Source organism: Salvelinus namaycush, chromosome 3, assembly GCF_016432855.1.
Source record: "Salvelinus namaycush isolate Seneca chromosome 3, SaNama_1.0, whole genome shotgun sequence".
NCBI lineage: Eukaryota > Metazoa > Chordata > Actinopteri > Salmoniformes > Salmonidae > Salvelinus > Salvelinus namaycush.
In genome coordinates, this window is record NC_052309.1 from 97539078 (window position 1) to 97562411 (window position 23334).

The following is a 23334-nucleotide window of genomic DNA, read 5'->3' on the forward strand; positions in this document are numbered from 1 at the left end:
TAGGATCATGACGAACATAAAATGCTTGTGATTTTTATTTTGTAACCTCCCACTACAGATATGCAAACATGACGCGTATGGTTTTGTTCGATACGCTGCGTCTGCGGCTTGTTTTTTATTTCCAAGTTTTATTACATTAAATTTACCAAAATATGTAAACAATAGAAAAATATTTCATAATCATTTCTGTTACATTAGATTGTGTTGTGATCAATCTAACCCGACTTGATTCATGTTTATATATCTAAAAAGACACCCTACCCAATGATTTATATATACACACTGACAGAAGCCGCTGTTTTGAAGCAACCCCGCCTCCATCTTAGCATCGTTATACTTTTTTTGGGGGAAGCTATAAAAATGTATTTACCCATGTTTACATTTGTTTTTGCCATGTTCATTCTATTACAGACACCTTAATACAAACGTTTAAATTATATTATGTAAGCTAAATATTAAAGAAAAATAATAATAATTTGTCCTTAAAGTATAACTTTTAGAAAGTACTGTAGTACTTTAGTTACAACCATTTTTTTTATTTTTTTTAAACGTAATTTTGCCCATGAAATACTGTAGAATTTAATTCATTCCTAAGGACTGCTTTTCTGAGGAGTGCCAATATGGCCGATTTGTGGCTTCGAAGCCTCTCATTGGCCAATACAAAGCATCCACAATCCAGAGTTTATATACACATCACTGATCCTACCCTGCAATTAGATAATGAAGCTATTGTAATTCATGAGAGAATAACACTTTGGACTGGTAAAGTGTGTGAGATTTATATTATATGAACAGTAAAAAAGTGATATGAAGTGCTTGAACATTGTGTTGTTTGACAACAAAAACACAGCCTTTTAAACTGACAATTTCTACAAGTATTTCTACAAGTATGTTAATCAAATCTTACAAATGACCTCAACATACATTTCAATTTATTAGTTCATGAAACACTTTGCGAAATGCACAGCAGAATACAAAAACAGGCACATCTCCGTAAAAGCCACAACTATAAAACGTACTGATACACATTTACACTAAAACACACTCCCGTTTTTATATTACTGTACAAATGCGTATTGAACAGGTGAATATTGTTTCAGCACTCTTCAAAGGGATCCATGATGAACCTCACTCCAGGTCCCAAGAGGGAATTGATCCGCAGATTTCTGGTCATTGACTTTAGTAGCAATTGAGGGGTCGTATTTAAGGCACACCGTAGCAAAACATTTTGCAATGGGATAAGAAAAAAACTAGCCTTTTAATTCAACAAGCTCAGGTAGTCAGTCCCTCCTTGTGTCAGATTTCTTCCATTCGGTACCTAATGAATATGACCCAAGTTAGGATCACATTAACCCAGCTAATGATTGCTTTCATACTGTCATCAAGCCTCAAAATGGGCGACCTGAATGTCCTTAAACCCCCTATTTGAGAAACACCAGTGCACTTCTCTCTAGTTCAAGGGAAGTCCTCTGCTAGGTATTGTAGCGTGTTCTTGGGAAGGCCCAGGTGAATGGCATCCAGGTAGTGGAGGAACCTAAGGTGGGGGGAGAAAGACAAATCTCAAACTTTAGTCAAATTGTTTAGATAAGTGACAGGCATACTGTAGCACGTTCCTAGATGGCCTTTAGTGCAGCACACAGGGTTACTAGAATACATTACCAACTATAAGTCACTCTGGATAAGAGCGTCTGCTAAATGACTAAAATGTGATGTAAATTCGTATACAGTTGAAGTCGGAAGTTTACATACACCTTACCCAAATACATTTAAACTCAGTTTCACAACTCCTGACATTTAATCCTCGTAAAAAGTCCCTGTCTTAGGTCAGTTAGGGTCACCACTTTATTTTAAGAATGTGAAATGTCAGAATAATAGAGTGATTAATTTCAGCTTTTATTTCTTTCATCACATTCCCAGTAGGTCAGAAGTTTACATACACTCAATTAGTATTTGGTAGCATTACCTTTAAATCGTTTAACTTGGGTCAAACGTTTTGGGTAGCCTTCCACAAGCTTCCCACAAAAAGTTGGGTGGATTTTGGCCCATTCCTCCTGACAGAGCTGGTGTAACTGAGTCAGGTTTGTAAGCCTCCTTGCTCACACACGCTTTTTCAGTTCTGCCCACACATTTTCTATAGGATTGAGGTCAGGGCTTTGTGATGGCCACTCCAATGTCTTTAAGCCGTTTTGCCACAACTTTGGAAGTATGCTTGGGGTCATTGTCCATTTGGAAGACCCATTTGCGACCAAGCTTTAACTTCCAGACTTATGTCTTGAGATGTTGCTTCAATATATCCACATACTTTTCCTGCCTCATGATGCCATCTATTTTGTGAAGGGCACCAGTCTCTCCTGCAGCAAAGCACCCCCACAACATGATGCTGCCACCCTCATGCTTCACGGTTGGGATGGTGTTCTTCGGCTTGCAAGCGTTCCCCTTTTTCCTCCAAACATAACGATGGTCATTATGGCCAAAAAAGTTATATTTTTGTTTCATCAGACCAGAGGACATACCAAAAAGTACAATCTTTGTCCCCATGTGCAGTTGCAAGCCGTAGTCTGGCTTTTCTATGGCGGTTTTGGAGCAGTGACTTTTTCCTTGCTGAGCGGTCTTTCAGGTTATGTTGATATAGGACTAGTTTTACTGTGGATATAGATACTTTTGTACCTGTTTCCTTCAGCATCTTCACAAGGTCCTTTGCTGTTGTTCTGGGATTGATTTGCACTTTTCGCACCTAAGTACATTCATCTCTAGGAGATGAAGCGGTACCTGAGCGATATGATGGCTGCGTGGTCCCATGGTGTTTATACTTGCGTACTATTGTTTGTACAGATGAACGTGGTACCTTGAGGCATTTGGAAATTGCTCCCAAGGATGAACCAGACTTGGAGGTCTCCAATTTTTTTTCTGGAGTCTTGGCTGTTTTCTTTTGATTTTCCCATGATGTCAAGAGGCACTGAGTTTGAAGGTAGGCCTTGAAATACATCCACAGGAAAACCTCCAATTGACTCAAATGATGTCAATTAGCCTATCAGAAGCTTCTAAAGCCATGACACAATTTTCAGGAATTTTCCAAGCTGTTTAAAGGCACAGTCAACTTAGCGTATGTAAACTTCTGACCCACTGGAATTGTGATACAGTGAATTATAAGTGAAATAATCTGTCTGTAAACAATTGTTGGAAAAATTACTTGTGTCATGCACAAAGTAGATGTCCTAACTGACTTGCCAAAACTATAGTTTGTAAACAAGACATTTGTGGAGTGGTTGAAAAACAAGTTTTATTGACTCCAACCTAAGTGTATGTAAACTTCAACTGTATATTTATCCTATACACAACCTCACACCCCAGACTTTTATAGACACGAGCTACAGAGAAAGCCATTCTGGGGGTGATTAGAAATGCACTAACCCACATCCTATCTATAGACTAACATTTAACTTAATTTGTTTTATTACTTTATTTAGCTAGACAAGTCCGTAAAGAACAAATTCTTATTTACAATGGCGGCCTACCCCGACCAAACCCGGATGATGCTGGGCCAATTGTGCGCCGCCCTATGGGACTCCCAATCACAGCCGGATGTGATACGGCCTGGGTTTGAACCAGGGACTGTAGTGACGCCTCTTCCACTGAGATGCAGTGCCTTAGACCGCTGCGCCACTCGGGAGCCCCAAACAGACATCCTTCTACCCATTTCTACCCTCAGCTTAAACTACACGTAAGAGGTGCCACCGGGTACAATAGCAAACCCAAAACACACAACCTTTCTTGTTGAGACTACATCTGTCCATCTATCATCCATCTCAAACTAAATGATTACAGTATTGTGTCAATTATCTGGATAAATTATTTTGAAGTGTGCGAGAGCAGCTGGAGTTGTTCTCAGGAATCTAGATCTAATGGGAAAGCTTCCAATTCTTTGAGTGCGCATGAAGAAAAGTGACCTCACTGACCTGTGGGTTTCTATGGAATAAACAAACAACTAGATTAAAATAACTACTGTCATTCTGAAACATACCTCAGACCCACAGCCTAGGGTATGAAACAGAAGTGAGGATGGAAACATGCATCAAGGGTGGCAGGTAGCCTAGCGGTTAGGAGCGATGGGCCAGTAACCGAAAGGTCACTGGTTCAAATCCCCAAGCTGACTAGGTGAAAAATCTGTCGATGTGTTTGAGCAAGGCACTTAGCCCTAATTGCTCCAGGGTCACCGTCAATAATGGCTGATACCTGGCTCCGACCCCACTCTCAGGGGTGTCTCAGGGGTGGGATAAACAAATATCCAATTCACACATGTGCTTGTACATGTGTGAAATAGGACAAATGTAAGGACCCATTTGATTTGAATTATTAAAACTGATAGCTTCCCTATTCCATTATATTAAGAGTGAGAGCATGACATAACCATTTGAAGGCTTAACTCAAATACCATATACTCTCTGTCCAGCACTATCAAAATGATATACCCTTACATTATGCCTGAATAATAAAAAAGCAGTGTACAAAACATTAGGAACACCTGCTCTTTCCATGACAGACTAGGTGAATCCAGGTGAAAGCTATGATCCCTTATTGATGTCACCTGTTAAATCCAATTCAAATCAGTGTAAATGAATGGGGGGAGACAGGTTAAAATAGTATTTTTAAGCCTTGAGACATGGATTGTGTAACATGCCATTCAGAGGGTGAATGGGCAAGACAAATGTAAGTGCCTTTGACCGGGGTATGGTAGTAGGTGCCAGGTGCACCAGTTTGTGTCAAGAACTGCAACCCTGCTGGGTTTTTCACGCTCAACAGTTTCCCATGTGTATTAAGAATGGTCCACCACCCAACGGACATCCAACTTGACACAATAAATAGAGGCTGTTCTGAGAGCAAAAGGGGGTGCAATTTAATAGTGCCAACCCCTTGACATTTTCCACATTTTGTTACGTTACAGCCTTATTCTAAAATTGATTAAACCTTTCGGTTACTGGCCCCACACTCTAACCACTAGGCTACCATCTCTGCAGCAGTCCACCAATTAGGCCTTTATGGTATAGTGGCCAGACTGAAGCCACTCCTCAGTAAAAGGCACATGACAGCCTGCTATGAGTTTGCCAAAACATCCTAAATGACTCTCAGACCATGAGACAAGATTCTCTGGTCTGATGAAACCAAGATTGAACTCTTTGTTCTGAATGCCAAGTGTCACATCTGGAGGAAACCTGGCACCATCCCTACGGTGAAGCATGGTGGCAGCAGCATCATGCTGTGGGGATGTTTTTCACCGGTAGGGACTGGGAGACTAGTCAGGATCAAGGCAAAGATGAACGAAGCAAAGTACAGAGAGATCCTTGATGAAAACCTGCTCCAGAGTGCTCAGGACCTCAGACTGGGGCAAAGGTTCACCTTTCAACAGGGCAACAACCCTAAGCACAAAGCCAAGACAATGCAAGAGTGGCTTCGGGACAAGTCTCTGAGTGTCCTTGAGTGGCCCAGCCAGAGCCCAGGCTTGAACCCGATCGAACATCTCTGGAGAGACCTGGAAATAGCTGTGCAGCAACGCTCCCCATCCAACCTGACAGAGCTTGAGGATCTGCAGAGAATGGGAGAAAATCCCCAAATACAGGTGTGCCAAGCGTCATACCCAAGAAGACTTGAGGCTGTAATCGCTGCCAAAAGGTTCTTCAACAAAGTACTGAGTAAAGGGTTTGAATACTTATGTAAAGGTTTATTTATTTGTATAAATTTGTTAACATTTTTGCTCTATCATTATGGGGTATTGTGTGTATATTGATGAGGAGAAAATATTTTTTCATACATTTTAGAAAAAGGCTGTAACCTAACAAAATGTGGGAAAAGTCAAGGGGTCTGAATACTTTCCCAAAGGCATTATATATATATATATCAAGGATTTAATAGTATTGGTTAGGCTGTCTTGTACACAGTATACAGACAAAAACTAAAGAGTACGTAATTATCAATCTATACAGAATAGAGAGCAGCTTAGTCTCTAGGTATCAATCTATACTGAATGGAGAGCAGCTTAGTCTCTAGGTATCAATCTATACTGAATGGAGAGCAGCTTAGTCTCTAGGTATCAATCTATACTGGATGGAGAGCAGCTTGGTCTCTAGGTATCAATCTATACTGAATGGAGAGCAGCTTAGTCTCTAGGTATCAATCTATACAGAATGGAGAGCAGCTTGGTCTCTAGGTATCAATCTATACTGGATGGAGAGCAGCTTGGTCTCTAGGTATCAATCTATACAGAATGGAGAGCAGCTTGGTCTCTAGGTATCAATCTATACAGAATGGAGAGCAGCTTGGTCTCTAGGTATCAATCTATACAGAATGGAGAGCAGCTTGGTCTTTAGATATCTGTCTCATTCTGTATAGATTGATTTGGGGTGGTTCAGAGCTGGGTGTCCCCCTAAAACCCTGTTTAACTCTAATCCTGATTTCCACATCCATAACCCTGACCTCTCACCTGCGTTTAACCTTGAACTGCTCCTTGAGCGTCTCTGATCGGCATATGGTCCGTAGGAAGGGAAGGAAGTCCAGGGCTGCAGCAGGTCTGTTACCCAGTGTCCCTGCCACTCGGCTGGGTAGAATGTCCATCACCTCCCTCCTCCTCTGGAGAACCCTGGAGGAACAACAGCAGCAAACAGGATAGGTTAGATTCCTTAAAATGCATTTAGTGACGACTTCTGATGTAAAAGGGGCTTAATACATAAATGTGTTCAATTTATTACCAAATTAAACTTTTCTTTGAGATGTTGAATACTAAAATTATACTCACTGATTAAATAAGTTATTAATACATGAATACAATATTTTACATATAAATTATAAATTCATAATACTTTTCATAGTAAGCAATACCCTGCCAACTGATCATTAGAAGCCATACAGTGAAGGACAAACAGACAAGACGACTCACTTTGGTTCACAGGGGCTGTCCTGGGTGAGTCTGAAGCCCTGTCTGTGCGGGGCCACAGGGAGTGTGAGCTCGTTCACAGCCTCCTTCCCCAGTTCCCCCTCTAGACCCTGAGCTTTACCCCACGCCTCCTCCACCCCGGCCCTGCACCTCTGGAAGCTCAGAGCCTCCACAGCAGCCTGGATCTCCCCCGCTCTCTCCCCCTCCACCCAGCTCCCTCCATGGCACTCCTCCCTGGGCTCATCATTCATCCCGTCTTTAGTCTCGGCTCTCAGGCCGAACGCTCTGTGTGCGTGTCTGGCGCCACCTACAGGTGAGGTGTGGAGGCAAAGGGAGGAGTCCAGGAGGGACATGTGGTCGAGGAACTCTGCCAGGGAGCCCAGGCAGTGGGACACAGGCTCACTCTTCATCCTCTGCTCCGGGGTAAGCGGCACCCTCATCCTCACCGGGGCAGGGGCCTTCTCCTTTACCTCTTCCTCTCTAGCCTTCACAGATTCTAATTCAACCTTGTTGCTGGTAGAATCGTTCTGACTGTCCTCCCCTTCCATCTGTGTCTGAGGGGGGTTGGGAGGTGGTTTAGTGTGGAGGGAGAGGAAGGCGTCGTCGGAATCAGAGTCTGAGTGAAAGGGGTCCAGGTCCTCCCGGGTACCCAGCTGCTTCTTCTTCTTCTTCATTCTAGAGGATACCTTCACCGGGCTCCCGTCTGTCTCTGACCCCTCTGCCACCTGCTGGAGCCTGGAGTGGGGCAGTGGATCAACCTCAGTCTGAGGTGGTAGATCAATCTCTGGCTTTATACTATTCATACTAGTGGCTACTTCCTGTGGATCAGCGCTGGACTCTTCCTGTGTCCGGTTGCTCACTTCCTGTGGCCGCCTGTGGGTTGTGACAGTGAGGTGTGTGGTGGGTAGGGGAAGCAGGGCCTCCATGTTGGAGTAGAGCAGGTCCATTCCTCTCCTCTTGCTTGTGGTCAGCAGCTCCCAGCAACCTGGCTCCACTGTGGACTGGCTCTGAGGAGACAATAGATGGGGGTTAATCTTCAATACTTCCACACTAACTTACAGATAATAAAGTGACTCTGAGAAGGTGGTTTGACATAGGGATTGTAATTATGAGAGATCATACCACAAGAGACCGGTCTTGAGTGTCCTCTTAAGACAACAAGGAGGAAAGAGATGGACTTTTGACAACCAACCTTGAACAGATCCTGCATGTCCCTCTCTGGCTCCATGTTCAGCAGCCCCAGCATGCTCTCTGTGCAGCCTGTGTCACAGGGGGGCAGGGGTCCTGCTGGGGTCACCCCCTCACTCACCACAGAGCCACCTGCAGTTTCCTCTGTCTTTGGCTGGAGATGTGTCGCTGAATATGCAACATAAAAACAACATTTATCACCATCAGTATTAATTGGCAGCGTTGTTTATACAGAAATTCAGTGAACATTACGCTGTCCTCACGTATGGGGACTGAGTCTGGGAGAGGACGGGATAGCTTCCGCCCCCCTGTGGAGCGGCTCCAGAACTGCAGGTGTAGAAGGCTCTGGCGGATGTCACAACCGTTCAGCTGGAGCAGAGAGGAGATGTCGCGGGCGTCCGTACGCATGTTCTCAACCAGGCACAGCAGCTGCAGGTAGCTCCCCACATTCACCTGTATAGGAGAAAGAGAGGTGTTACAACCACACACACTCATGCACCTGTATGAAGGAGTTACACACTAACATACGCAAACGACAATACGAGTTTCCTATTATAAAATGAACATTCTTCCTGTGCAACTAGAAAGCATGCTTAAAATATACCTTCAACGTTACTTGAGTACATGACAACAACAAAACATCCAGCAAAAAAAATAAAATAGGTTTGTAGTTTATTGGTTTTCTTACCACTGAGGGGGTTTTGAAATGGATCTCCTCAAAGTAGCCATCAAACATGGTACTGAAGGTGGGATCTAGAAGAGAGAAACAGGTTCAACTCACAGTGCAAGTCACCTTCTGGTCTGTGCTATTCATTTGACACAGTATACAAACATACAACCATGAACCACAACTTAGTCTTCCCACCATGAAATGTGGATTGCTCCCACACTCACCACTGGTGGTGAGGATCACCGGTCTCTTGGTGGTGGTCATGAACGTTTTGATGGCAGCCAGGAACCCAGAGTCATCATCAAAGACGACATCCACCTCCTCAAAGAGAATGAGTGACGTGGCTGTCTTCTTGCTCTGCTCTTCACTGGAGGAGGAGGAGTCCTTGGTGTTGGCTGCTGCTGCTGGTCCGTTCTGAGGCTCTTCAGTCTTACTGGAACTCTCCTTGGCTTTACTGGTCTTCTTGGGAACAGCTGGAAGAGAATAACACTGATATTTAGTTCTGACGTGTGTATGCAGACTAGACTAGGGTTTATCCAAAATAGTAACTGAAGGGAATAAAGCGTCCCTGCTGTGTTTAATTTAGGGGCCTAGACTGTTTAACACCTGACTGACAGAAACCTCAAGCTAGGTAGGAAGAAGGACAAGGAATTCATTCTAACCGGTTGGTTGCTTCTGGTCTTGGCTGGCACTGGCAGGTTCCTTGTTGGTGGGACCAGGTCGGCCCATTTTGAAGAAGTTGGCCAGGGAGGTGGGGGCCAGGCCTCCCCTCTTGGCTCCACGGGGGGACTGGGGGGGCTTCCTGGGGGAGGACACCACCCTTCGAGGAGAGTACACTTTCCCTGGGAGATGGACAGCAGAATCATCACCTGTCAACCTGGATCTTTAGAAATCCTACTTAATACACTATGGGTCACATAACTCAAGAAACTGGCAGCAGGTAGCATAGCGGTTAAGACGGTTGGGCCAGTAACCGAAAGGTCGCTGGTTTGAATCCCAAGCTGACTAGGTGAACAATCTGTCTATGAATCCTTGAGCAAGGTATTTAATTCGAATTGCTCCTGCACTTATTGCTCTTGTAAGTCGCTCTGGATAAGAGCGTCTGCTAAATGACTAACATGTAAGTGTAAAATGAAACTGGCATGTAACCTGAAGATACCATAGATTTAGGCCAATGAGAGATGGTGCTCAGGTTTGTTACCCGTTTATCTCTTACAGATTTTTATCAGTGTCAAACTATCTACTTTCTATCAAAGCAGTCCTAAGAGATGATTTTGTTCAAAGAAACACTGGGCTGCAAGAAGAAAAAGGCAAACTTCTTCTAAACTTACGTGGTGAGGATCCAGGCCTGGTGGTGGAGCTACTGAAGTAGCACGGCTTATGGGCGTTGACCCCCTGGATGTCCACCTGGTGGGACTGGGTGGCCTCCCTCAGCTGGGACAGGATCTGACGGCCGCTCCGCTGGGACGACGCATTCACCTCAAACACCTGGAGAAGGATGACACAGATTAGACTTCCTGCCTTCAAAGTAGCATACATAGCTAATATTACACAGACAGTTAAGACAGAGATGTTAAAAGATCTGAGGGCACCCAGCAGAATCCCACCCTGCATCCCTCTACTGGCTTGCCTTTAAAGCCAAGCAGGGTTGGTCCTGGTCGGTCCCTGGATGGGAAACCAGATGCTGCTGGAAGTGGTGTCGGAAGACCAGTAGGAACCACTCTTTCCTTTGCCTAGTTAAATGAATGAATGAATGAATGAAGCGCAGCTCAGAGTAAATATTTATTGCATTTTCCTTTTTCAAATGGGCGGTAATTTAGAATGCATAAGATTCTGTATTTACGATAGATTAGCTGCCTACGGCCCGATAGAGACATCGCTTCTCCCTTTGTTCTTCAGTCTTCCCGCTCTTTCACTCAAACCCAGCCCACTTTCTTTTGGGTAACCAGCTGTCATATCTGTTCCATCCGCTAGGGACGTTTTCCTTTATTACGTAATTTGTAATCAAGGTATGATTCATTCTGTGTATATGTAATTCTGTGTGATTAGTTAGGTATTTAGTAAATAAATAATTAAACCCAATTTTGTATTGCTGATTCAACTTGTTAGCCAGGGTTCGTGAAGATAACCAAGAATTTACAACTTTCAGATGAGACTGAAATAAGGTGACGATTAATATTGCTATTGATGTAAAATATTACTAGGTCTTTAAGAGTTTATTCGGAAGACAACTGCTCTATAAATATTATTTTGTGGTGCCCCGACTTTCTAGTTAATTACATTTACATGATTAGCTCAATCAGGTAATATTAATTAGAGAGAAAGGATTTTATAGAATAGCATGTCATATCACTTAATCCGGCATAGCAAAGACACGACACTTCCAAGGCAGTCATAGTCAATGAACTAATCACTGATCATAATCTTGATGTGATTGGCCTGACTGAAACATGTCGCAAGCATGATGAATTTACTGTGTTAAATGAGGCCTCTCCTCCTGGTTACACTAGTGACCATATCCCCCACACATCCCGCAAAGGCGGAGGTGTTGCTACTCAATCACTTTTTATTGTTACTGTTAACAGGCCTCCTGGGCCGTATACAGTGTTCCTCACTGAGGCCCTATCGGACCTTGTAGTCATGGCAGATAATATTCTAATTGTGGGTGACTTTAATTGTCCTGAGTCTGCACAGAACTGCCAGGACCTAGGATCAAATGGAGACACTCAAGTTGTTTAATCCTGTGTTTCCTGACACATTCATGAAAATAGTCATGGCCTCTAAACCCTCAAGCTGCATACTGGACCCTATTCCAACTAAACTACATAAATCAAATCAATGCGCCAAATACAACAGGTGTAGACCTTACAGTGAAATGCTTACTTACAAGCCCCTAACCAACAATGCAGTTTAAAAAATACAAATAAGAATAAGAAATAAAAGGAACAAATAATTAAAGAGCAGCAGAAAAATAACAATAGCGAGACTATATACAAGGGGTACCGGTAAAGAGTCAATGTGCAGGGGCACCGGTTAGTTGAGGTAATATGTACATGTAGGTAGAGTTATTAAAGTGACTATGCATAGATAATAACAGAGAGTAGCAGCGGTGTAAAAGAGGGGGTGGGGGGGTGGGCAGCCATTTGATTAGATGTTCAGGAGTCTTATGGCTTGGGGGTAGAAGCTGTTGAGAAGCCTCTTGAACCTATACTTGGTGCTCCGATACCGCTTGCCATGTGGTAGCAGAGAGAACAGTCTATGACTAGGGTGGCTGGAGTCTGACCATTTTTAGGGCCATCCTCTGACATCGCCTGGTATAGGAGGTCATGGATGGCAGGAAGCTTTGCCCCAGTGATGTACTGGGCCGTACGCACTACCCTCTTTAGTGCCTTGCAGTCGGAAGCTGAGCAGTTGCCATACCAGGCAGTGATGCAACCAGTCAAGATGCCCTCGATGGTGCAGAAGTAAAGCGCTACTTCCTGTGCTTGGCCCTCCTATGTTGAACATAATAAATGGCTCACTATCCACCGGATGTGTACCAAACTCACTAAAAGTGGCAGTAAAAAAGCCTCTTGAAAAAGCCAAACCATGACCCAGAAAATGTAAAAAACAAAAATTGGTCTATATCGAATCTCCCATTCTTCTCAAACATTTTTGAAAAAGCTGTTGCACAGCAACTCATTGCCTTCCTGAAGATAAATAGTGTATATGAAATGTATCAGTATGGTCATTTACCACTCGTGAAGATGGTAAATGACCTTTTAAAACAAGGCTCTGCATCGGCCCTCGTGCTCCTAGACCTTAGCGCTGCTTTTGACACCATCGATCACCACATTCTTTTGGAGAGATTGGAAACCCTAATTTGTCTAGGAGCAAAGATCTTATCTTTCGGAAAGATATCAGTTCGTCTCTGTGGATGGTTTGTCCTCTGACAAATCAATTGTAAGTTTCAGTGTTCCCCAAGGTTCTGTTTTAAGACCACTATTGTTTTCTGTATATATATATATATATATATATATATATATATATATATATATATATACACACACATACACACACACAACCTCTTGATGATGTAATTCGGAAACACAACGTCAACTTTCACTGTTATGAGGACGACTCACATAAATTTCAATAAAACATGGTGAAGCCCCAAAATTGCCTACCCTGGAAGCCTGTGTTTCAGACATAAGGAATTGGGTGGCGGCAAATGTTTTACTTTCAAACTCAGACGAAACAGAGACGCTAGTTCTCGGTCCCAAGAAACAAAGATCTGCTGTTGGATAAAACTGAAGGACCTCAGCGTTACTGGGGACCTTGATCTCTTTTGACGAACATATCAATACTATTTCAAGGAAAGATTTTTTCCATCTTCGTAACATTGCAAAAACCAGAAACTTTTTGTCCAAAAATGCAGAAAAGCTAATCCATGTATTTGTCACTTCTAGATTAGACTACTGCAATGCAGTACTCGCCAGCTACCCAGATAAAGCACTAAATAAACTAAACACAGCTGCTAAAATCTTGACTAGAACACCAAATTTGATCATATTCCTCCAGTGCTAGCCTCTCTACACTGGCTTCCTTTTAAGGCAAGGGCTGATTTCAAGGTTTTACTGCTAACCTACAAAGTATTACATGGGCTTGCTCCTACCTATCTCTCAGATTTGGTCCTGCCGTGCATACCTACACGTACGCTACGGTCACAAGACGGAGGCCTCCTTATTGTCCCTAGAATTTCGAAGCAAAGAGCTGGAGGTAGGGCTTTCTCCTATAGAGCTCAATTTTTATGGAATAGTCTGCCTATCCATGTGAGACGCAGACTCGGTTTCGACCTTAAGGTCTTTATTGAAGACTCATCTCTTCAGTGGGACCTAGGATTGAGTGTAGTCTGGCCCAGGAGTGCGAAGGTGAAAGGCAAGGCACCGGACCGACCTTGTTGTCTCTGCCTGGCCAGCTCCCCTCTCTACACTGGGATTCTCTGCCTCTGCCTCAAATTCTCTCTTTCCATCTCTCCCTCCTGGAGGTCCTGAGCCCTAGGATTATGCCTCAGGACTACCTGGCCTGATGACTCCTGGCTGTCCCCAGTCCACCTGGTTGTGCTGCTGCCCCGGGTTCAACTGTTCTGCCTAGGTTCCTGTCTTTCTAGGGAGTTTTTCCTAGCCACCGTGCTTCTACATCTGCATTACTTGCCGTTTGGGGTTTTAGGCTGGGTTTCTGTATAGCCCTTTGTGACATCTTCTGATGTAAAAAGGGCTTTATAAATACATTTGATTGACTGATTCAGAGTGTAAAGTGAGTGCATTCAAATTTTTATGCAGAAACATCTTGATAAAAAAAAGAAAAGGATTTTTAATAGACAACAGTGGGTCACAAAGCATAAAAGGTTGGTGACCGCTGTGTTAGGCAAGTGGAGTGAAGAATGAACAGACCTTAAAGCCGAGTTCCTGGGCGCAGGCGTAGACGGCAGCGGTCTTGCCGACCCCCGTGGGACCAGTGATCAGCAGGGTGTTACACATAAAGTCTTCCCCCTCCTGAGAGTCCCCGTCTTCAGTGTCCCATGAGTCTGTGTGGCCAAGAGGGGAACATCAGGCTGCTTTAGGTTTACTCTGTGGTAACTTTGAAAAATAGTTACTTTTATATAAATGTGTTCGTGCTCAAACAGTCATAGTGCTATCTGAAAATACATGAGCAAAATCTTAGAATAGAGGGCTCAGCCATTTTTCCCAAGGTGACCGTCTCTTACCATTGCTGTTATCCTCCTGTTTCTTTTCCTTCTGTTTCTTCCTCTCTTCCCGGTCAGCTCTGAGCTTCCATTCCCTCAGCCAACTGCAAACGGATTGGTTTATGCAAAATTACATGAAAGATTAATTGAATTAATGGCATGTAACACACAAGAGCTTTCAATAAAGCTCATAAAGCCATTGATTCATACCTTTTACATACACTAAGTATGTGGACACCCATAAAAAAAGTTGTGGGTTTGGCTATTTCAGCCACACCATTGCAAGTGTATAAAAATCTAGCACACAGCCATGCAAACTTCATAGACAAACATTGGTAGTAGAATGGCCTTATTGGAGAGCTCAGTGACTTTCAACGTGGCAGCATCATAGGATGCCACCTTTCCAACAAGTCAGTTTGTCAAATTTCTGCCCTGCTAGAGCTGCCCCGGTCAACTCTAAGTGCTGTTATTGTAAAGTGTAAATGTCTAGGGGCAACAACGGCTCAGCCGCAAAGTGGTAGGCCACACAAGCTCACAGAATGGGACCGCGAGTGCTGAAGTGTGTCATGACTGTCCTGATCAGGTCAGGTTACAGGAGACTACAACCCTACAGATTATCTCTCACCCCTAACAGAGGAGGAGAGATCTAGGGGTATGAAGATGTGGGGGTTTTATGACCCCTCAAGCCCATGGTAAATCTTAGGCAACAGACAAATTTCCTTTGTCCTCTCACTATGGAAAACCAGCCTCAGAACATTAAACATGCAATAAATGAACTTTGGAACAATGGTTTCCGTCAGCCACAATGGTGGTAATGACGATAGATGGAATATGAAAATTAATGTCATTTTTGTTTTGTTATTAAAGGTTAAAGGATGACGTTATTACGAAAACATTGTAACTTTAAGAGTTTTCTTAGTATATGCTTGATGTTTATACATTGTATGTTGTGTGGTAAATGTCCAAATCAAAGAGAATGTTTTGGTAAAGATTAAATGTGATGTTGTCTAAAATTGGATTTGAGTCAAATCTAGACCTTGCCTTTTAACTTGGTACGCCCAGAGAATTGCCCTAAATGCGGTTACGCCCATTTCTGACCCGAGGGTATAAGACATGTGAGTTAAGAATTAACATATCAGACTAAGTGACCCGAGCTGCAGCAAGGTCTGAGTAGTCAACGAACCCAAAACGCAACACGAGGTTGAAGACAAAGGAACCTTATTCTATCCATGCTACGAAGGAGTAGCTACGTCTAAGCGGGTGAATTCATGCCGGACCACTCGACCTCCACTCCCCATCGAATCGTATCTACACGGTTTCATTCCTACACTGTGAGCCCTGAGCTACAGGGCTGGCTGTCCTCAGAAGAACCCTTTCAGACGAGGAATCAGACCACTAAGCAAAAAGGACACTGACATCGTGAGGACAACCAGAGAGTTGCATCAGAGAAGCGCGTCATTGAGAAGCCTAAACGGTCCACGCGGAGAATCCACGGAGACCTTCAACATGTAATTACATCATTATATTCTGACCCATAAGAGCGGCAGTTCGGGGCAAGGTTAGGGTTAAAATAAGCATAGCTGACAAATGCACCCAAATGTATGTTTCTCTCGTGTACTTTCTCTCTCTTTGAAATCCCCAATTTGGGTAACACGCGTCATAGTGTGTTGGCCCGTTATACTAAGTTCTAATCAATAGCCTAGACTGTATATGTGTATCTTTTATTATCATTTTAGCTTTCTAGTAAATAAATAATCAACTAAAATTGGTGTGGTACGAACTCATTGGTAGGACCCGGGTTTGTGCAGATTCCCGGATTATGCAACGTTCAGAATGAGACTGTAGAGGAAATTGATTAATTAGTGACTGTTGTAAAATCGATATTCTGATATTCTTTGAGTTCATTTGGGAAATAGAAACTCAAAACTAATTTTCCCATGGTGCCCCAGGTTAATGAGTTAATAATTGCTTGATTCATTTAATCACGCAATTATAAACCTTTAATCATTCGATGGGCAGCAGTCATCACATTAATTAATACAACGTCACGACAAGTGCATAAAAATCGTCTGTCCTCGGTTGCAACACTCACTACCGAGTTCTAAACTGCCTCTGGAAGCAACGTCAGCAGAAGAACTGTTCGTCGGGAGCTTCATGAAATTGGTTTCCATGGCCATGCAGCCACACACTCACAAGCCTAAGATCACCATGCACAATGCCAACGCTACCTGCCCGAATGCATAGTGCAAACTGTCAAGTTTGGTAGAGGAGGAATAAATGGTCTGGGGCTGTTTTCATGGTTTGGGCTAGGCCCCTTAGTTCCAGTGAAGGGAAATCTTAACAGCATACAATGACATTCTAGACAATTCTGTGCTTCCAACTTTGTGGCAACAGTTTGGGGAAAGCCTTTCCCTGTTTCAGCATGCCCCGTGCACAAAGCAAGGTCCACACAGAAATGTTTTGTTGAGATCGGTGTGGAAGAACTTGAGTGGCCTGCACAGAGCCCTGACTTCAACAACATCAAACACCTTTGGGAGGAATTGAAATGCCGACTGCATATTAATGCCCATGATTTTGGAACGAGATGTTTGAGCAGGTGTCCACATACTTTTGGCAATGTACTGTATATCTGTAATACCCGTGTAGAGCCAGCAGGGTGCCTAGTACACCTAGATACTGAGCTATTCAGTTGAGTCATTCAGTAGATACACCACAATCCCTTACCTGTGCAGCCTCCTCACTGAGGCAGTGTTGCCTATGATGTCATTGGAGTGCTGTGGTTGGTACTTCTCTGTCCACAACACATCCTCTTTTACGGAGTCTGGTGGAATAAAAAAAAGCAGTTACTAAAGACTATTCAAAAATGTATTTTGTAATGTTATGAAAAAGGAGCAGATTTAAGAATCTAACTGAAAGGCCATGTTTCAGCTACCACAGATACGGCAAGATAAGAGGTTTTACAGAGAACTACATTTCTTATTTGCCCTCTTACCATCTTTGACAGAGTTGCTAGCCAGTGGCGAGTGCTCCAGGAGTAGCACCGGGTCCTTTAGGGAGGGGAGTGGTGTTTTCATCTCCTCGTTCTCCTGTTGCTTGCGCCTCCTCCCTCGCCCTCCCCTCCTGGGTGGCTCAGGTTCAGGGGAGATGGTGTCCCCGTCGATCACAATGATCTTCTCCTCCGACCTCCTGGACCTCTGCTTCTTGGCCACCTTTCCCACGGCCACCTTTCCCTCTTCCACTCTCTTCCTCTTTCCCCCCACAGGCTCTGTCGATGCTGGGGCACTGCTGGCGAGTTTGGTACTGGGGTCTGCCTCTGAAGCTGTGCATTCCTGGAGGTGGTCCGTCCGCCTCTTCAGGAAGCGTGTGAGAAACCGCTGGACGGGGAAAGGAGGATTGGATGCACTGATCTCCCCCATTAGGAGCTTACGAATGGGCTCAGAGAAATCTTCTCGCCAGCCAGACCCCTGTTCAGAACAAATGATTCCGTTATCTAAAGTTGACTAACAAACAAAACTACACCAGTAAATATTACCAGTGAAATATGAAATGTGTAAAATAATATTACAACATACCCTTTCAGTGTGGGCTCTGGAGGCTGGCTCAGTCTTACAGCAAGTGGAACTATCGTGGGATGGAAGCTGGTTTGATGGTAGACATCGAAGCTCCTTCAGGAAGTGTAAGCGAGGAGAAACAGGCCATGGTAGACTCCAGAGAGGACACTCTGTCAAAGGGCCAAGAAAAACATAATTAGATGGAGAACACAGAGGGAACACTTGAACAGGAAGTGCGCAGAAAAGGCTAAGGTTTCCAGTTCAAATCCCAGTTATGGCACACAAATTATTTAATAAAAACCTCAGTGCAGTGCACACTTATTATCTATCAGTTGCTTAAGACTTACATTCGTAAAAATGGCCATTCAAAAAATCTAAACATCAGTGTGTGGCACCCTTTATGCTTTATACAACTAACAAGAACACTTGGACGGAAGGGACAGAGCTAGCAAGGAGAAAAAACACACCCTGTGACGTCTGCAGCACGTGCACTACAGGCTGGAAGGAGGAGCAGGAGACTGCGTAGGCCTCATTGGTGGCAACGGTTTTGGCTATCTGCTTCTTGAAGGACTCTGGGAAGCCACTCTTCAGGAACTCTCTGCGGGCTCGGAACTGTTCACCATCCTGAGAGTTCTCTGAACCATCACGGCTATAAGGGGTAAGAGGCACAATATGGGTGTAAGGTCAAAGGTCTTGTTGAGGTCTGCAAAAAGTTTGAATATAGACCAAACTGTGTTATCGATAATAAGCTGCAGGTCTGTAATAAGCTTACCTGCAATCATCAAAGATGGATATGACTGATGTCCTCGGTGCTTTTTTCCCAAGGAACATGGCAGCCACTTTGGAAGGTAAAAAAATACATAAAACATTCATGTTAGTGTCCTTCTATACATACATATACCAAACATAAATCAAATCATAATCATACAGCAATTGGTGCTCAGCCCGTATAAGACAAGATTTCATCAAGTATGTGTGCACAAAATACAAATTACATTTAACAAATGTATTGCTTTAAACAATAAAATGCTTAATTAACAATCATAACAAAGTACGGCTTTCACCTTGTCACGCTACACAAATAATACACTTCCCCTTCTCCTACAGGCTTTGAAAATAAATTGTAATGTCAAAAATTCCCTTTCTAAAAAATAACTACAGCCTGTGTATATCCTGTAGCCAGAACACTTCAGGGTGAGCAAATTATAGATTTCTATAATGATTTCTATAATCATGTTACGACTTATGTCAACAACAGTGATAAAGTACCTGCTGGATTATTGTCCTCCTTGCTGGCAGGTGCTTTTTTCCCCAATACATCATTTAGACTGCGTTTCTGAGCTTTGCCCTTCTCCTTGGCAGTCGGAGCAGAGCCATCCTGGCTATCCTCCACACAAACCACTGAGTCCTGCACAAACAGTGGTTCGCAAAAATAAAGGGTTAGCGGGTTATCTATGAAACAAAGCCTTTCTGTACTTGTGCTTCGTCTCAGTTGGAGAAATGGACAGGAAACAAGACAGTCAGGTGGATTGAAAAGTACATGCATCATCTCTAATATGACAATTGTTATCAATGGAGCATGAATTGTACAGTACAACTACACACTGAGCGAGAGTAGAACATTTTCTCCCAAGTAAGGAAAAACCTACAATCTTTAACTGAAATGTCATTAGGACTGTAGTGTACCTGGTCTTCACTGTAGCTCTTCTTGACCGAGACCTGGCTCCGGGAGGAGCGTCGTAAAGACCTCTGACCCTCCTTATCCGCCGCTGCCTTTTTACTCTGCTGTATCTCCCGGGCTTTCTCCACCAACTTCTTTGCCTTTTTTCTCTTTTTGGATGAATTGGATTCCTGATCAAGAGGATTCAAATGGGGTTAAGAAGGAAAACTACAAGTGAAAGGAAAGTGTGTGCTGAATTATAGCTGCTAATTCAAAACATCAGTTTCATATTCCAACTGAGAAAAACAGAGGCTATAATTACCTTAGTAGCTAGGGGACTCAGGATTTCAAAATCACTTCCACCCTCAGACTTTGATGCAGAGCTTTGGAAGACGACTCTAGTAAATTTCATCCTGAAGGTTCAAGGTAACAATAAAATGATAATAGTTTATGCCAAGGTAGTCGAAACAGCAAAAACAAATGAAATGCCCAAAATGTAAATTTTCAAACATATACAATGCAAACTAGATATTACAAAGTCAGCATGAAGCTAAAGCACTACTGTCTGTAGTAATGTATCGTCCTGCCTTTAAAACAATGTCCAGACTAGGGACAGGCCTCCATTGTGGACGAGTCAATCTTTGTCCAAACCTATTGCCTCTCTGTTACTGACCAACAGGATGCACAAGCGAGACAATTAAAAACTATGCTTAAAGACATCTTGGCCATCCCTCACCTGATGGGACTTCCTGTCTTGTCTGGTGGACAGACCATCTGTGCTCTGAACACCCTGTGTCTGGACTTGTCTGACTTCGGGGTGGACATCTGGACCGGGCAGTCCTCGGTGACTGCTGCAACATCTTTCACCCTTTCTTTTTTTGTTTTCCTCACTGGGGTTACTGGATCAACAACAGGTGTCTGCCTGCAAGGGGCTTCTCTGGTGGACCTCCTGACTGTTGTTGATGTGGAGGTGGTGGGTTCTGCTTCAGGTTTAGCCTCAGTGTTGGACTTCCCTTTGGGTTTAGAATCAGTCTCCACAGCGTCAGTCTCCATGGGAACATGGTCTTCTTGTGCCGCAGGTGAGGGAACTGACTCCTGCTCCAAGGCCTTCTTCCTCCCTCGTCTCTGCGGTTTCTTCTTAGCTGCATTTTTACCTGGCTGCTCCTCTGTTGGGGCAGCAGAGTGGTTCTCCTCCTCAGCGGCCTCCTCCCCAGCCTCCCCCAAGGCCTTGTCCACAGGCTGCTTCCCAGGACCCTTGCCGGGCTTGGCTGGCTGCTTGAAAGCACTCATGAACTGCTTTCGCTCAGTCTGGCTGCACTTGGGAGTGGATGATTCAGACTCAACGACACTGAGCTCCAGGTCCTCCTCCTGCAGGACCACGTTGGACTTCCTTTTTGGGGCATGCAGCAGCTCCGGTCTAGACTGGGGACGAGAAGAGGAAGCGGTCTTCACCACTACAGGTGCTAGGCTCCCCTCTTTTTCCCTGGAGAAGATGGAGGCCATCTTTTTCTCTGCAACCAGGACTGGCTCGTGGCCGGGGGAAATGGTGTGCACCTCAGCTTGGATGGTGAGGGTTCGAGGAGATATCTGCAGGGGACAAAGCTCATTGGCTTTGGGTACATCCAACGTGTCTTCTGGCTCCGGGTAGACTCCGCTTTTCTCCCCCACTTTCTCCTCTCCCTGGCCCCGAGTCTGCAGGAAGTCCTCAAAGGAGATGGTGACGGTGCTCCCGTTCAACTGAGACGCCTCACCCACGTTCACCTCTAAGCTTGCATCACACAAAGAGAGCTCAGCCTCCTGGACCTCGGGCACATATTCCCCCGTTTCCTTATCCTCCTGCTGCTTGGCTTTAGCCTTACTGACAGTCACCTTGTCCTTTCTAGGAATTTTAGGAGAACCGTCGCAACTTTCCTTTTTCTTTGCAGGAGCCCTTTTTTTAGAGTCCACCTTGGGATGATTGTCTTTTTGAGCCTTCTCAGGACATGCCGCGCCAGGGTCAATCTTACCACAGGTGTCTCCAGCCATGCCAGCATCAGCACTGAACTGGGCCAGCAGGGTAGCTGTGTCACTACCCAGGAAGCCACAGCTGCTGCTCACTACGTTGCCCTCTGACCCCTCACTGTCTCCTGGCCCCTCTAAGACCACACACTCCTCCGTCTCAGTGGAACCTGCATCAGCATCAGTCTCCTGTAACTGCCGGGCAACTTTGCTGGGCTTCCTGCCCTGTTTCTGAGGGGGCTTGGCTGGCAGCCTCACAGGGCTGTCTAGGCAGGCTGGTGATTCAGAGGGCTGGGGCCCCAGGCGGTTCTCCTTAGTCTGCTCTGGGGTACTACCTTTCTCTCTAACTGGTGTGGTCTTCCGGCTGAAGTAATCCATGATGTTGTTGGACCTGGGTGGGGAGAATGGTTTCTCCATGGGCTTGGGCACAGGGGAAAAGTAGTTTGTGATCATCTTGACAGGAGGAGCATGGGCATCTTTGCATGATCTCTTGCATGGCTGTAAAACAAGGTGAGATGATTACGCTCTCAATTATTAAAACTATGCAATGAAAAAAACAAATCCAATGCGTTGACACAGGCTAGTGTAGACAGATGGAATTTGTTTGCACATACCTGAGTTTCAAAATCTTCAATGACAGATGCCATAGCAACGACACCAGCCATAATTTCACTGACCTAAAATAATTAAATGGTTTTAGTTGCAGTGACTAACTAGTTGGTGCATTCTGGTTCAGTTAAGTAATTAGGTAACTTACCTACTAACTAGTAGTAGTCAGTTAACCTGAAAAGCAGCAACTGTAGATAGATAGCTAGTTAAGGGACAGATCAATGGTGAATGTGGTAGTCAGCGAAAACAAAAGAACACAACTTACCAGCTCTTCTCCTTGATCCCTCTAGAAGACACAACCTCTAAGCTACGCGAACTGTCATTGTGTGGCAAAGTTGATAGCTTGATAACTAACTGTCTGTCTAGGGAAATAAATATCTTAAAATAATATCTATCTATCTAGCTATATCCGACTATTGTTGGATGGCATGGCTAACGTTAGTTGGGAAATAGTCGGCTAGCAAGCTGCCCAAAACGCGTAACTAAACTATAACGAAGTTTTAACATGTAACTGCAAAGTAAATTCTAGATATTAAAGACGAATTAAAGACACATATAAGCAATAATTCCGTATATAGGGTACACTGGTAGTTTGGTTTCAGTCTTCCAAAAATCCCGCCTGACTCGTCTAGCCCAAAGGGCGCCAAATTGCCTTTCGCTTCAGCGTCACCAACTCCACCACTCACAGTGGCAGAACATGTACACGTCACGAACAGTTGTTGATGTTTTGACTGCAAGACTCCACCCCACGTGATATTGTAAATAATTAGCAGTTCTGTTTCTAAACAAATACAGCAAAAGCAGATAAAAGATCAACCCACTGCTGTCTAGTTTTGAAATAAATGAGAGTGAAGTAGATGTTATTCGTTGCTTGTATTAGTGATGATCCATCAAGGTTTGCTAATAAATGTACTGCACAGGTGGAAATTATGACAGCTACTACAAATGCATACTCTGATCAGTGCACAGACCATAAACCGTATAGGCACAGACAGTCCCTGTCATTGG

The 23334-nt window shown here is 44.1% G+C and overlaps 1 protein-coding gene across 1 annotated transcript; it reads right to left on the reverse strand.

Moving 5' to 3' along the window:
* Positions 1-712: 712 nt before the first annotated feature.
* On the reverse strand, positions 713-23270 carry LOC120043830 (ATPase family AAA domain-containing protein 5-like). Its single transcript, XM_038988425.1, has 22 exons — positions 22475-23270; positions 22332-22394; positions 20456-22215; positions 20042-20132; positions 19746-19910; positions 19329-19467; positions 18832-18898; positions 18527-18708; positions 18081-18229; positions 17501-17972; positions 17233-17329; positions 14530-14612; positions 14216-14349; positions 10115-10271; positions 9446-9625; positions 9008-9256; positions 8802-8866; positions 8377-8566; positions 8118-8281; positions 6929-7932; positions 6476-6631; positions 713-1534 (listed from the first exon to the last, which is right to left on the reverse strand). The coding sequence occupies exons 2-22, from the start codon at positions 22380-22382 to the stop codon at positions 1456-1458; spliced, it is 5634 nt and encodes a 1877-aa protein (XP_038844353.1). The 5' UTR covers positions 22383-22394; positions 22475-23270; the 3' UTR covers positions 713-1455.
* Between the last annotated feature and the right edge of the window lie 64 nt (positions 23271-23334).

Coding starts and splice junctions, on each gene's coding strand:
- LOC120043830 (XM_038988425.1), bottom strand. CDS start 22,382: ATGGCTGGTGTCGTTGCTATGGCATCTGTCATTGAAGATTTTGAAACT. Junction 20,133..20,455: donor AAGACAGGAAGTCCCATCAG/GTGAGGGATGGC, acceptor TTGAACCTTCAG/GATGAAATTTACTAGAGTCG. Junction 8,567..8,801: donor ATTTCAAAACCCCCTCAGTG/GTAAGAAAACCA, acceptor TCTCCTATACAG/GTGAATGTGGGGAGCTACCT.